Source organism: Zonotrichia albicollis, chromosome 8, assembly GCF_047830755.1.
Source record: "Zonotrichia albicollis isolate bZonAlb1 chromosome 8, bZonAlb1.hap1, whole genome shotgun sequence".
Classification (NCBI taxonomy): Eukaryota; Metazoa; Chordata; class Aves; order Passeriformes; family Passerellidae; genus Zonotrichia; species Zonotrichia albicollis.
The window spans coordinates 22,144,957-22,161,009 of NC_133826.1; the positions used below are offsets into that span (position 1 = coordinate 22,144,957).

The 16,053-nt window shown below is 36.9% G+C and overlaps 1 protein-coding gene across 1 annotated transcript in view; it reads right to left on the reverse strand.

Annotated features, from left to right (window-relative positions):
• Positions 1–465: 465 nt before the first annotated feature.
• NEK7 (NIMA related kinase 7) overlaps positions 466–16,053 on the reverse strand; it is a 62,029-nt gene continuing 46,441 nt past the window's right edge. The window contains 3 exon segments of the mRNA XM_026793456.2: positions 466–2,257; positions 8,534–8,647; positions 13,058–13,152. Coding sequence (XP_026649257.2) covers positions 2,147–2,257; positions 8,534–8,647; positions 13,058–13,152 — 320 coding nt within the window. The 3' untranslated portion in view covers positions 466–2,146.

Here is a 16,053-nt window from a genome sequence, read left to right on the forward strand (position 1 = left end):
TTTATGCATAATATTAGACACAAACAGCTTGCATTGCATTTGGGGGCTTTTCAGTGATTTTTAAATTTTCTAGCACATTTCAGAAAAAAAATATATTTGAGTACTTGTGCATATTAAGAACTAATTCTGTGCGTCAAGCAAATATTATGCTGCCTTTTTCAATACAAAGCATTTTGTTCTACGACATGTGAAACATTGTTACAGATTATAATCATCATGTTTTAAATTATATAACCATTTAATAAATGAAACAAATCTAGAGGTTGCTAAACACGAACCAAAATTTCTCAAATACTTCTTTCCAACAAACTGTTCCACTGAAGTTCCATAAGGTTAAGCACACAAAACTGAGAAATAAAACTACAGTTTCATACAATTTATTCTGCAAAACCTGGAACCAAAAATTTAAAAAATATGTATTAAGATAAGCTGGTGATCTGGCACATACCATCTAAAAACACCTCCTTTTCTTTTTTTTTTTTTTTTTACAAACATAATTTTCATAGTATTTGTAGTTTTAAAAAATACAGAACCAAAAACAACCCTGACCCTCCCTTGAACACAAACTCCACAAATGTTTTTTTATTCTTTGAGCATTATATCAAATAAAAATTACAGCTGCATAGAGAAACAAACTGGCAAAAAAAAAAAAAAACCAAACTGAGAATGCAGGATGTGACAGCATCTAGAACCTACATATGTATGTACATACTTCTGCTTTTATTTGAACTAACTTTTTACCCACATAAAGAAAAAAAACTGACACTAAGAGCTCCCTAGTTGCTATCACTGATAATAATTACCATTTGACAGTCCCGTAAAAAAAAAGTTCAGTCTTGAAACTCAAGGAATTTCATTTCACTCTCCATTTTTACCACATTTAAAAACAAGACACATTCCTTCCTTAACAATGAAAATATTATATAAGCATATCCCAAAAGGCACTAAGGTCTAACAAAAATATTCAGCATTTCCTTTTAAACTAATAAAGTATCTGTAAGATAGTTTGCATATATAATTATTTTCAAAATTAAAGCGTGGCAACTTTCTCTTAAAAGCTATAATCTACTTCTGCTAAATATAAAGCTAAGTCTCAGGATATAGTATACAAAGATCATATATTTATGTAGAATACATTTTGTGTTATACTAGACTATTATATCTTTGCCAAAACATTTCAGTATTTAGAAAAAAAAATTAAAATTTAAATATACTGTAAGGTCACTCAAATTATTTTAGACACAAAAATCTACAAACAGTGACATATACACAAACAGCTGGGAAGTTGTAACCTAAAGATCACATCTTTTAATCAGACCTGCTCAAAGGACAGCCACAAAAGAACCCTATTGGCTACAAGAAGCATCTGCATGTTTTTAAGACTGAACTATGCAGACTCCCATTGCCCCAGGGCAGTGCTGCACAAGTCTATTGAAAACGACCTGATTGCTGAATCAACACCTTAAATTTTCCCAGAAAACCTCCAACAAATGTTTTGTGTATTAAGAGAGACTAACAAAACAAAAGGGGACATTACAAAAATTTCAGCATGACAATTTTTCCTGAAATTATTTTTCCATTGCATTTGGCAAGCAGAGAACTAATTCTATTCCTTGTCTACTCTTACAGCAGGAACTGCAAACTACAATTCAATATAAAATACAATAAGCTCCTGTAATAATTATGTTCCTCTTGGAACAAAGATTAAAATAAAGTTAACTGTGCTGATTCATACTTTCCATAAATTACTAAAAAGGTGAGAGATTCAGACATTTTGCTTCTCGATAATAAGCCTAATATCTGTATCATGTGCAAAAGTGCAACTGTGTTTTAGAACTGAGGCCCAACTGAATACAATTTTGTTATTACAGAAAGTATACTTGAACCCACTAACATGGAAACAGCGGTTCACAGCATCTTAAAATTACACTTTACATATTTAAACCTGTCGTACGACCACAAGTTAGTAAAAAATACAAAACCCAGAAATGAACAGAAAACAACAAAGCTTGTATATAAATTGGTTTACAATTCAAAGCACAACAGTAAGCTTCAAATAATTACATTAGTGTAAGACACACAGGGAGGTGGGGTGATTTATTGCAAGCTCTTGGTTCTGGCTGCTCCTGTGGGGCTCGCAGGCAGTTCAGCTGCTGGCGGTGTGTGCGTGCATGCGCTTCGCCACATCATACACGTAGGTGATGTCTGGGCGCTTCTCCGGATCCGGGTTGATGCACATATTCACTAATTGTCGCAGCTACGAGAGGAGAGAACATGACAGGAGCGTTGGCCTTCTTACAAGCAGGATTTGTGCATTATCAAATTCAAATTAAGAGAAGTGGCAACAATGAGGCAAACGGCGATTCTGCACAAGCACATGGGCAGCGCTCCCTCTCCGCTCACACGCTGCCTTATGCAACGCACTCCCCTGATTTCTGCATTTTGCACTGCTGGCCAGAAAAAGTGATGAGCAAACTGAAGTTGTAATCCTTTCAACATACAACTTTAGACATGCATTTAGTCCAATCCCACGTAATTTACAGCAAATTTCCCGTGTTTCTGGAGGGCTGTGTCTGCAAAGCCCAGAAGACTGAAAGGAGCGCAGAGCGAAGGTAAACGAAGGCTGCTTTGCTCATTCAGTCCCCATGCAGGAGTTAGCCAGCAATAAATGGCATTTCTGTCTGACAGGGCCCAACAAACAAAAGGCAGTGGTGCTCCATCTAACACACAGTTAACCCCCAGAACCTCCTGCTGCCAGGAGCTACCAATACACACACATTCAATTCAGCTACTGAACAAATTAAACCCACTGAGGGCTACCTGTTACAAGGACTCCACTCTTGAGGAAATATCTGAACATAAAACTGGTAGCAGAGAAAGTATTTTGGGCAAGTACCATATTATGCTGGCCCTGTTACTCCACTTGTCCCCTGCTGATGACATGATACTGCAATAAATAAGCTTTGGGCCACATCCTGATATGCATCCTTAGGATTAGATTATTTATAGTGTTCTTTACATAAAGAAGCACAGAATTAACAAATATCCACAAAAGCCTGTGGGAATAAACAAATATCTAAACAAATATCTATTATCTGGGAATAAACAAATCACTATGACCAGAAAATCCCATGTTTCCAGAAGCACCATAACCTTTTGGGTATTTTTAACAGACATACTGAGCATAGGCAACCCAAAAGAGCTTCCACAGCACCTCCATACTTTGCATTCCCTTCACAAACTGTCAGGACATTTGCAGGCTTTTCTCCCTCCACTGATATGCCTAAAAACTTATGACATTAGAATTTAATATATTGTATGGATAACCTTGTGATAGGGCATCTATTTCAAATTGTGTGCATCTCCTAAGCATTTTGCAATGCGGAACAAACCTCTTTCATACTGGCATTTAGTATGATGTTCAGTATGAACATTTCATACTACAATGTTCACAGTGCTTTGCAATAACATTTTAACCAACTCTGAAGATTCTCCTTTATGCTTTTAAGTAGTTTTGCCAAATCCTCCTGGACCTCCTTATAACATTGGGGAGGGAGGGGGAGGAGGAGACTCCAACAAACACACTGTGATCCAGTCTTCTATGACAATATATCAAATTTAGTTTGGTATCCCAGCCAGTACTACTAGGTAGGATTATAGCAAAAAATCTGTAATTATTGCAACTAACACTAAGTGACCTCATCACCCTTATTATTCAAAAGTAACATAGGCTGCCTCTTTTAACCTGCCATTGGAGAGTTTCCTTCCTGCTTTTTAGAAAAAGAACAAGAAGGATTTTAAATTATAATTATACCCCTTTCACTTTTCTGAAGATTAATTTAAATGCACAGGAATAGGAATTCCTGAAGTTAAGGAAGAAGCACTGCCTTCCACTCTATAAAGCTTTGTCCATTAGCCCTTGCAGATAAACTGTACATAATGCACAGAATTTTGTATTCAACAGTATAAAATCTATGTCATTAGACATCCCATTCTTTAGCAAGAAGAGCTTAATATTTAAAAATGAGCTAGTTCTGAAAATAGTGGTCAGATTACTGGATTGAAAAGAAATGTATTAAAAAAAAAGAATCTGTAACAGACTTGCTATTTACATTTTAAATACATTAAGCATATTCTGACTAATGGAGTTATAAAAGCCATCATATTGCTTCTGGCAGTCAATAAATAAAATACAATGCCAGTGGCAATAAAAACTATTAACCTGCAATAACTCCCAAACATTTGAAGAACAGAATGCTGGAAATCATTAGCTACTGTAAGAAATAATAATTACCAGCATGTAATACCAACATGCAAGCCAAACAATCTCCTGCAGAAGAAGCGGGTGGGACACAGGGTAAGCAGGAGGCACAGGGTAAGCAGAGATGAGCAGCTTGCTAAGCAACATCTCAGACAGCCTGCACAGAAAACAGGAAAGACTGAAGAACACCCAACACCATCAAGCCTGAAATTAGAGTCAAATAAGCAAACATTTTGTGAAGAGAATAAAGGTATAATTTATCTGCAAAATACATCTAATCCTGAATGTTTCTCTTTCTCTGTGAAGACTTCCATCTCTCCAACAAAACTGCATACAGTGAACAGTTTTCATAAAGGACCTTCAAGGGTTAAAACCCACAAAGCCAGCATCAGAGGGGAAGCAGAGTGGTTTTTCTAGCTGTTTATCAATACTTTACTGTTTGCAGAGCAGCAGAAATAGATCTTCAAGAAATTTACCTGTTGAGCACTTGAGAAGCCTTGTCCAACCTCTTTAAATGGCAGTCACTGCAATTACTGCAGTATCTCTATGCCCCTCTTCCCCTGGCAGGTCCAGAATCTCACTAGTAAGGCAGGAATGCTGAGCTGACCATGCCTGGGACACTGCACAACAATAGTGCAGATTTCTGTGTAAATTCAAAATCCTTGAGCTCTTTTGAGCCTTGTAAGTGAACAGCAAACCCTTGGAAGAAGGTGCATTACTTCTGCTATGCAGGATGAAAAATTACATGGGAGCACAGCTTTCAGGACTGAAACTGGGACACTGGATAGCACTGGTTATAGCACTGATCCTTTACTCCTACAGGAATATCCATTTCAATAAACCTGAAATCCATCTGTCAGCCCCTCTAGTAGTAATAAAATTTCCAATGTATCAGAAAAGCTCACCAATGTCATGGGAAGAAGCACTGGCAGTCTAAAATCAGACTATCATTAGAGATAGAAGTGATTTTTTACTACCTGGCACAGACTGGCCAAGAGGCAGAGCAGACTGAGCCAGAGGGACCTCCTGTTGCCTCCCCAAGCTGCAAACTTCTTTGTCTGCTTATTGTTCTTAACCTCCTCTGTGCACTTAGCACAGTGACTGGCTTTAGCCTGGAGCTTAGCCTGGCACTGGAGCAGTGGGACACACTTTCTTTAACTTTAGCAGGTTTTTCAGCTATGAAATAAATAATTATCACTCAAGTCAGGAGGAGTGGGGAAAGACAGAAATATGACAGGCAAGTACTTTGCGTTGTTAGCCAGCTGAAATAGAGAAATTTTCATATAGGGAAGTTTGGATTAAGAAACCACACACAACACCATTCCTACTCTGAATAAAACCTTCTCAAAGCACTTTTCTGAGTGCTTTTCTCAAGACCTGCTGGCAGCTAACACTACCATTGTGGACCTGCTGGCTCCTTCTGCTTTCACATCTGGGTAGGAGGTTGGCAATGGACTTTAGAAGAAATGCACCTCAATCAAAGGGAAGATTTTAAAACTTCATCATGAAAGCAATGTGATACTAATATTAGCTGACAAGACTTTAAGAGTATTGATTGGAGGTGGCAAGGGGGCCCCAGCTTTGAATTCCCAAAAGCAGCACAGCTTTCAGTAAACGCTGAGTACTGACTCTGAATACCAGATGTTTTTGAGGGATATTAAAAAATTGAGATATCCAAAGTTATTAAGCATCTGAAAATCCTGGTTTGTATTTACCACTGAAGCAATAGTTTGTGAAAATGCATCTCAGACTATTAGGATTTCTAATCAAAGGTTTTAAAAACATTAACCATCTGTCCACCTAAAGGTGCATCTTTCTGCCACACTCTCCTCTGATGACACAGATGTGACATAATTACTAACACGTTACTCTTACAGAGGTTTCAAAACTTAGAAAAAATGTCACAACCTAAAATTCACTAAAATCTACTTACAAAAAGTTTATTGATAAAGTACTTGTCTTATATGTCATAATGAAAGTGTTTACACTTCTGTATTAGAGGATGCAGAGATCCACTCAGTGAAGTTTTAATTTCAGAAAATTATTTTTCATAAAAAATGAAGTGGGTTTTAATATTCAGTGATCCTTGAGCTTTACTGCTCACTGAGTATCCTCCCCACCTAGTTAAAGGTTTGACATCTATATTTCCAGTAGAGGTGAAACATTTAGCACAGTATTCTAATATGACAGATCACACTTGTTTGTTTCTCTTTTTTACAGTTCATGCCAGCACAAGCTAAAAATGATTTAATAGTGCCATAGGTAATAAATGTATGTGTTCCAGATACCTTAGCAAAGACACAAGTCATCATAGCAGAACATAAAAAATATTCCCATTACAGTTTCCATAACTGATGGTTCTTTCAAGGTTTTCTTACCTATCTTAATGCCTATAATAGCTCTGATTCTCTCATTAAGAATAACTTGCATGTATTTTGCAGATAACTGCCTTATCCAAGGTGTAGAAGTACATACCTGCTTTGAAATACATAAAAAGTAACATGTGGTGCTTTGCATGTGTTTGCAAAACAAAAAATCTATGCAGATGTAGGGAAAAGCTGGAGCCTCTCTCCCCACCCAAACTCTAAGACCTTCTATCTGGGCCAGACTTTGATATTTGCCCCTTGGCTAGGAATCCACATCTCCCAGTTCACACTTAGCTGCAGCGAAGTAGCCTTGCAGGCAGGCCAACTTCAACGAACCACTAGTGGTATCATCATTAAAATCCTGCTGAAGGTCACCATGGAAACCGCCTGCTGAGGCTTCGCTGCTGCATTCGGCATCTCCTAATCAGCTACCATGTGAAATGCAAATTCAGACAGTCTGAAAATTAGTCAAGAAGAATAGAGGATGAGGATGCAGATATGTGAAATATTCATGTGCTTCATGGAAAAAGGAAGACAGCATGAATGACACAACAAAGAACGGCCCCTGACATTCTCGCTATCATTTTGCATTATTGTTCACACCCTACTGTATTTCCAGGCCTCCGGTTCTGAAGTTGGTTAGATGAACTGCCATATTTAGAGTCTACAATAAATAATAATTAAAAATGGCCAAGGTAAAATGACTAATCGGCAAACCCACAAAGAACTAGAGTGTATAAATTACACAATAGATCATTATTTCACCCTTTGTAACATCATCAAATTATCTTTTTAAGTCCAGTTGGTTTCATAAAAGGGGAAAATTGTCACTATAAATACAAAACAAAACACTGAGCAGTAATATTTTATTAATAGTCCAATCACTGTCTGTGAATGCAAGAAAATTTAAGGTTCAGAATTCCAACCCCTACTCTATAAATTGTATAATGCTTTATGTTTATTAAAAGTATTTCAGTGCTTGTGTTTATTTGGGTTTTCAAAGTAATCTTTAATTCATGTAGTCTGAATTCAGTTAGAATTGGTTACTAATAACTGTTCTTTGGTTTACAGCTTCTATCAGTTTGCCCTGTTCTTTTCAAAGTGGGAAAGTATTTCAAAACTGGCATCTCAGAACATTAACAAGCAAGCATTTATATTTTTTCATTCTGTTACACTAAGAAAAATACTTATTTTGTTTAGTTTCTTTTCATTTTAGAGCTTTTAAAAGCAAGTACTCCCCCTTAAATACACTAATGACAGTAAGAACTGTTAGCTCTCAGCTTAAAACAAACACTGCTGAGATTTGCAGGAGTATATTGTTCAAATTCAATTATATTATGTCTGCCTGTATTTCTCTGAAATTTACTCTTAGTCTTGTCAAGAACCACTCCCTTGCAAAAGAACTGCTGTTCAATTGTACTGAACAGCACATCGCAGTTTTATAATGCAGACAAATGGGACCTGAACAATTTGTTTTTACTACGGAGTTACATTATATCTATTTTAATGCAGGCCCCTAGAGGAACAGGGCCAGTGCACTAATTTACTGTGCAACATAAAGGTGTATAGTTGTGTTTTTAGAAAAACACCCTACAGATGTAAGGCTCTATCCCATCCTGGCATGTGGAACATATCATTGTGCATTCTGGGAAAGCATTTTGTCATACTTGCAAGGAAGCCCAATGAAATTAGGAATCTAACAGTGTGACGTTTCCATCATTAATACCCTCAAATATAAATCATGAGAGACTTGTTTTGACAGCAACATTTGAGTGAGTTCAACAAGCAAACACTTATAGGCATAATCTGCAAATAACATAAAATCACACAAGTTCATTTACTTCCCTGGAAGCGTGCCAGCTTACATAAACTGGGGATCCAGCCCATGAAAAGGAAAATTACTTACTTCCTCTGAATAGTGATCTGAAGGGAGAGGTGGGTAGTCACACTGTTCTATCTTCTTGCACAGAGAGTACAAGTTCATTTTATCACCATAAAAGGGACTCTGCAGTGCAGCCATCTGTTTAAAGAAAATGTACAGTTTTCTTTTGCGTTTTTAAGTAAAGCTGTTTTGTCATAAAATCTGTAACAGTAACAAATCAAAAGTGATTCTTAATGACTCTCAATGCTCTGCTTAGAGGGAGCCCTGCAGTGATGATAACAGAAGTTCCAAAACTATTCCTATAACCACTGTACGTACTTATTCTATGTCGTACAACCATAGCTGTCACAATCCTTACAGTGCAATATCTGAATTACACACTGCTAGGGTTTTATTAATAGACTATGAGGGGAAATTCAGTAGTTTACAATATTGTTGAGAGTGGAGGGTCGTTGCACCACAAGGGACACCAAAAAAATCCAAACCTGTGCTTTTCCTCGTAAGACCTTTTATAACAAAACACGTAACTTACAGGGAAACATTATCTAACCTAAAGCAATATATTGTGTAGATAACACTAGATAATCATAGCAGATTTTGTAACCTTCCACAGCCATGACACTTGACTTCAATATAACTGGGGGTTTTGAAAGCAAGAAAAAGCTATCACCTATACTTCCAGAATCTCAGACCCAAAATCTTCACAATTCAGGATGTTACTCAAAAATACTTCAAAAAAAAAATCCCCAAACTTCCATCAGAAGCACAGAACCAGCACTTATGGCAATAATCTACAATTACAATACAAAACTAAGAAAATCTGTTGTGGAGCACTTCTGTAATTGATCAGCTTAAAACCAGCATTAATAAACCTACCCTTTATTTCCTGACAATGTTACAACTTGACATTTGAGATGGAAACAAATGCTATGGCTAGCTGGATTAGAAATTTAAAAATTCATTTAAAATCTCTCCATTCTGTTCAAAGCCTAAGACATCTTTTATCTGCAGCAGCACGAATGGTGCTCTGAGTGCAGAGCTGCCCCAAAGTCAGTCACCCTTTTCTACATGTGCTAATAAGTTTGATTTTGGAAGGACAATGTGTACATTCCCCAGACAGGCAGAGTGTGTGTGAAACAGCTAGTCCATGCTGTGCTACTCAGTGAGCTTCAGCAGGGACAGGACAAGCTGAAAATGGCTCTCATCTGTCTTGTGGTCTTCCAGATAGAAGTTTAACTCTTTCATGTCTAGGCATCAATATCACTGGGGGAAATGTAAGAAAAGAATTACCAAAATTCCCTTCCATTTATTTTATCTCTAATTTGCTCTCAAATAGTTCGGGACTTTTTCATATTACCTTCAACTAAGAATAAAAAATTTTAAAGCTCCCAAAACAAGTATTATGCTGCAGCTCCATCCTACACTCCTTCCAATCTGTATTACTAAGATAATGTTTATTTTTGTATTTACACGACATTGTCTCTTACCTTAAAAAGAATGTTAAAAATGCAAGCTGAAGACCAAAAAAGAAAAGAAGAAAAAAAAAGAAAAAAAGAAAAATCAACTGCAGGGTCTGTATGCATGCAGAAATTCTAAATAAATGCACAGATACTCATTTTCATACTCTAGGTGTTCATTAAAAAGTACTTTTGTTTGAATGCTGCCGAGTGTTAAAAAAATTCTGAATGTCCCCTAAGGAGTTAAAACAGGAATACTGTATTTTCATGCATCTCCTGCTTTGACAGATGAAAAATGTCAACTGTCCTGTTTTTATTTTCAAGCTTTTGCACTATTCATCTGGTTCATTAGTGCATCTCGCTGCTGCCCCTGACAGCTGCTCGCCCTCTCCTCCCAGCAGCTGAATTTTTCAGGCTAATTTGATCCTCCACACTGAGACGATCGCTAGAATGATTGACTTGCTCCCTGACCTCCAGGGTCTGACTTTGCTGATTAGTATTCTGGGGGTGTCTGAGGGACGAAAGCCCACTGTCTGTCTTCAGGGCTGGTGGCAGCTCGCTCTCTCTCTTTTTTTTTTCCCTTTCTTTTTTTTTTTTTTTTTTTTTTGAACTGTAAGCCACCAACCTACAACCCTGTAAGGATGCAATTGCTACGATGAACAATAAAAGGAAATGTGTAAGACCTACTTTTCCATGTAAAGGTCCATGTAGCAAAAGCACAGCATCTTGCTTTTAATTAGTAAAGTCTACTTTGTTGCATATCAATTAAAACTCCACTGGTAGTGTTTTTGAGGTTTCAGAAATACCTGGGGCTCTAAAAAATTCAGACTTTAAAACATCTGCAAAATCTTACTGGCCACACAGTTAGCATTGAATAATAGACTGTTACACATATGAGAAATAATAATTTTTAAAAACAAGTTAGTTTAAACCTAAATTAAAATGTAACTGAAGAGTTTAGTGGCAATTAGGCATTTACTGAGATGTGATAAACTTGCCACAGCTTTTCTCCAATTAAGCTGGACACAATCCAGAGTACATATGAACACACATCACCATGAAATCAACATAATAAAACATGCTAAGATGCAGGCAATAGACAAATCATAGAAAGACACCCAGCACAAAAGTGCACAGATGAAAAAAAAACATTCATTAGTTCACACAAGTCTTGAAGAACCTTAAGTAAACACCTTCCAATAATTAAGAAAAAATACTAAGTGAGAAAAATGCTGAGCATATATTTCGAATTTGCTATAACTGAAATTTCAAAATTAGAGATAAATTCTCAAGATAAACTTCCAAACAAAACAAGAAAACCCACCACAAATATCTGATATGTTGCAGAATCAACTAAATGCACTTCTAAAAGAAATTAAAAGCTATAGCTGAAGACAATGCCCAATACTGTAGCTATATATCAACAACAAGGGTCCTAATAATTATTTTATTCTTGAAATAAGGAAAACAAACACTACCCCATATTGGCTTAAATAGCATCCTGGTAAAACACCTAAAATCAAAGGAGAATGGTATTTCAAGATGATGAGTTAATCAATAGGACTGAGTTTATTTATGTATTTTGGGATTGTCCACAACAACAAAGAAAAATGTAATAGTCACATAAGTGTTTAATATAGTCCACCAGCATTAAGGCAGCAAGCTCAAAAAATTCTTTAGAAAAGTAATATTGATTTATATCCAGCAATTTAATATCATATAACATAAAAGAAAAATTAACCTTGAACTTTGGGGGTTTTATGTAACAGTAATTCAAAGTTTTATTTATTTCCAGATTTTAAAAAATCCTCAAGTAAACCAACCAGAGGCAAAGAAATAGTAATACTGAAAAATGCTCATCTACCTTTATGCTACCTTAGGGCTTGCACAAGTGTGCAAAGCAGAGAACTGAATTTCAAGGCAGCTGCCATGGTCAGTATTGAGGAATCCAGGATTAAGTTTTAGCTCAGGATTCAAACTTGTAAATACTTGCTAGCAGATGGACTTCCTTCCTTGAATGATCCCCAATATTTAAAGCAACAGCTATACACACATCTGTAAACTGCAGACTTGCAGTATAGCTATTTTTCCTTTTAATATTCAAGGCAACATGTCAGTGCTAGAAAGTAAACAAATATTACTGGAGATGATTCACCTGGCAGCAACATCCAACCTCAACAGGCTGCCAGTGTCTGCTACACAATCCTAAAATAAACAAGGAGGTGCTGATACTGCTGAGTGTGTGCTGAATGAGTTCTGCTGACCCACTGAGGCAGGTGGCTTGTAGGTAAACAAAAATGACTTCAGTAGATTCATTTCTACCTGGAACATGACTGGGGAGACTTCACTGCCACTGCTGGAACCATTTTTTCCCCAGCATCATTCAACACAAGTGTTACTTCTTCTAATTAAGAAATTACATGTAAAGAACTTGGAAGATGTATTTGTTTTAGAAGTCTACCTGTTCTTCACACCTCATTTGCCTCCATTTCAATGAGCCCTGTACCTTTATTTTCTCAAAATATAGTATTATTTAAAATTATGTATCACCTACCAATCTCAACTGTACCAATAGAAAAACTAAGCAATTGCAATTTAGCCATCACAAGAGAAGTACAGAAAAATTACATGTGTGTGCAGCAGAAGTTGTTAAACTGAGAATTCATCCAAGTTATTAGCAGTAAGTACAATAAAGTTTTTTCATCATTTTACTTAAATTTAAAGTCTTTATAAAAATAAGAAATTTGTATTGAAGTATCTATATTGCAGTTTTTGAAAGTACTACTTACATATTCAAATCAGTCCTACTACTTCTCAATGCATTTATTAAATAATCATGTAACCATCATGGGCCATGAAAACACCTAGAACAATTTTTCATATGCTTGCTATTATTCATTTACTAATCCTTCAGTCATGGCCAGTCTTCAAGAAATTGCTGTAAAATCTTTGTAGCGAGCAGATTTAAAGGCAAGTTCAAGTAAAACACAAATAAAAGTATTTCACATGCTTAAGTTATGTAAGGGGAGGAGGGCAGGGGAAGGGGGAAGTACAAGAGCATTATTAAGTTCACTGTATATATCAGTATTACCTCATACAGCAGACAGCCTAGAGACCAGATGTCAGACTTGAAGTTGTAACCATTTTCATGTATTCTCTCTGGAGACATATAATAAGGTGTACCAACTGCAAAAAAACACAAGTATTTTTGAATGAAAATTTCTGTTGTTGTGAAGTAGTTAAATTACCGTTTTCCCAGTAGAAGAATATTTTTCATCTTTCTCATTTTGCTACATTTAAAACTTCAACTCATACTTAAAACACATCAGTTTGACAAAAATACACAAATTAGTATCTATTTCATCCAATGCAGCTTTATTTTCACTGCTCATTACCAGAGCTATGCAGTTGTAGAACACTTACAAATTTTGCTTTTAAGGAATCTTATAAGTAATTCGTTTCTCCTGAAGAGAAGCAAGGGCAAGTACTACACACATCTCTGCTGCTTTTCCAAACTCTTAGCACTGTGGCTAGAAACAACTCTAGAAATTCTCTGCCATGGGCTGAATCTTTTGTTTCACGAGTTCTGTTCTTCCTTTGAGAATATATAAATCTGAAAAGGCTGGTTTTGAAATTAAAAAACACAGGCACTTTGAATAGCTGAATTTAAAGCTGAGTCTGAGATTCTGGCCCTTCAGAGATGCGGGCAGGAAAACCAGCGAGCCCAGCAAAAGCTGAGGTTCCTAAGGGCAACTCAGGCATCAGCTGGAGCACCAAATTCCACAAGGGCTTTGCAGACCTGTGCCTGTCCCAGCTTAATCCTGCCTCAGAGCTGTCTGCTCTGGAAATGTCTGCTCTTGAAAAGCAGCATTTATGAGGACTGTCCCAGAGTAAATTTATGTTATGAACATCTCTCCCCTTGATTTTAATCAAACCCTACCCATCTGTGTCACAAGTTACTTGGAACAGAGAAATACTGAGAGATGTTTCAGGTCTATAAAAAATGTTATTACAAGGAAATAGCTGAGTGATGGTTTCATGTATGACAGAGCAATAAGTAGTTACAGAAAATAATGGTAATGGCAATTTTAGTGCATTGTTTCTGAACTTTCTCCCTGTATCCCCCAAAATGACTGCCTAACAGCACAAAAAGGCACAGATCTATACAGATTTTTATTTTGATTTTGTTTGAATATTTTCTTAAGCACTGAATCCTGATGATGAAAACCAGCTGATTTCTGTCAATTCAAGTTGATTTGATTTTGAAACTAAACATCTTGCATCACTATCACTGATTAAAATCAGTAATTTTTCATTTTTGTTCTTTGTCGTATGAACTTCACATATTATTGTAACACAAGGATCTGGTTTCGCTTCTGCTCTTCTCAATATATGAAGCTAATTCAGAATTGATCTCTGTATGAATACTGAAGACATAGATACAGTGAACATATAAGTACTTCTACATCTGAATAATCAGGTTAAATAGCTTTAAGTAATCAGACGGATAATTTTACTCTAATAATTTCCAAAAGTTAAGGATTTTGTTTTGACAATGTGCCTTGCCTTCAAGAAATGCTGCATGTCAAACTATATCATGAGGAAGTAAGGATGAGGGAGAATGACTTTCCTACTTGAAGGGCCCAGCTCAGATAGGTGGTTCAGGTTTTCCCTATCTCAGGTCAGGCCACTGCTGCTGGTAACCCATCATTTCACCTGATCTGCTTCTTGGCAAACAGCATTGAAAACCCATATAAACTGCTTCTGTAACAGACTGGCAAAGATCAAGATGCTCACATGGTATCCTCCAAAGAATCTGGTCCCCTAAAGATGCTGGGGGAGATTTCCTGCTCTGGAAAAGCTGAGAGTGCCAGAGCCCCTCCCTCAGCACTGGGCTGAGCACTCAGTGCACCTCTGAACTGACTAACAATGGTAACAGCTTAAAAGCAGAAAGGCTGGGAAAAGGCAACTCCAGAGAGTTCTGTGGGAGACATTTACTCTCACAGGATGTTTGCATCCACCCACAATTAAGAATGGTCTTTTCCCTGTGAAACAATATAGGCAAGCAGATGGGTAGACCACAATGCCAAAATAACTACCAAAATATCCAGAAGCAACTCTGGATATATCTAGTTTTCTAATGTATCACCATCAGTATTTTAATGGGCACTTAATAACACATATCTTAAATTAGAACTGCAACTGAGCGTTTGAAATTATACAGGTTTCATACTTTTATTATCTTACTATTTTATTTGCCTCTTGAATTTTTTTTAATACCCCAAGGACTTGTGAGCTTGGATACCTGCAAAATTTCAGCTGCATTTTGTATCCATTAATTAAAGCACTAGTTTAGTATATTCTGGTGTTTTGTTGGCAGAATGCATCGGAAATAAGTTTAACAGTGATGTGTTTCTTCAGTGGCTGCAGCAGCAGTGCCTCTGCTGCTCTGAGGTATCACACAAGTGGCTGGCAGTGAGTAATGTGCCAGAAAGAGGCTTCACAGAATCCACAGGGGGCAGCTGAAAACACTGAGGTTTGAAGGTTCATAGTCTACCAAAAGCAAAGGTAATTTTAACCAGTAGCTCTGGGAAGCCTGCTGATACATTAGGGGTCTGATATGACCGTGAAAGATTGATGATAGTGAAAAGCAAGAACAAATGTTCCCATTTTACAGCGTTTAGCCTAGTGTAACACCTCCACTGCAATGCAACCTGCAGCCCCCCACGGCCAACTAGTGAGAGGAATCGAAATTAGTTCTGTTACTCATGGAATCACACAAACAACCTGAAGATTCAGACATCATTACTACTTGTAAACTGATTTTAACAGAACATGACACTAAAGATTCATTATTCTGACATTCAGGAACTACTGAAAGCATTGCAATGATCCTTTTAACACAGTGAGCACTCTCAGGACATAGCTGTGCTGCTGGTAAGCAACTACCAGTGTGATTCTACGTTTTATTTGCTTCCTGGATCTTTTTTTACTGTTAAGTGAAATACAGCATCCCAGTAGTATAGAGATATGCAACTTCCTCACTTCCTTTACTCATCTGAAGACATCGAAGTGGGATAGTAAGAA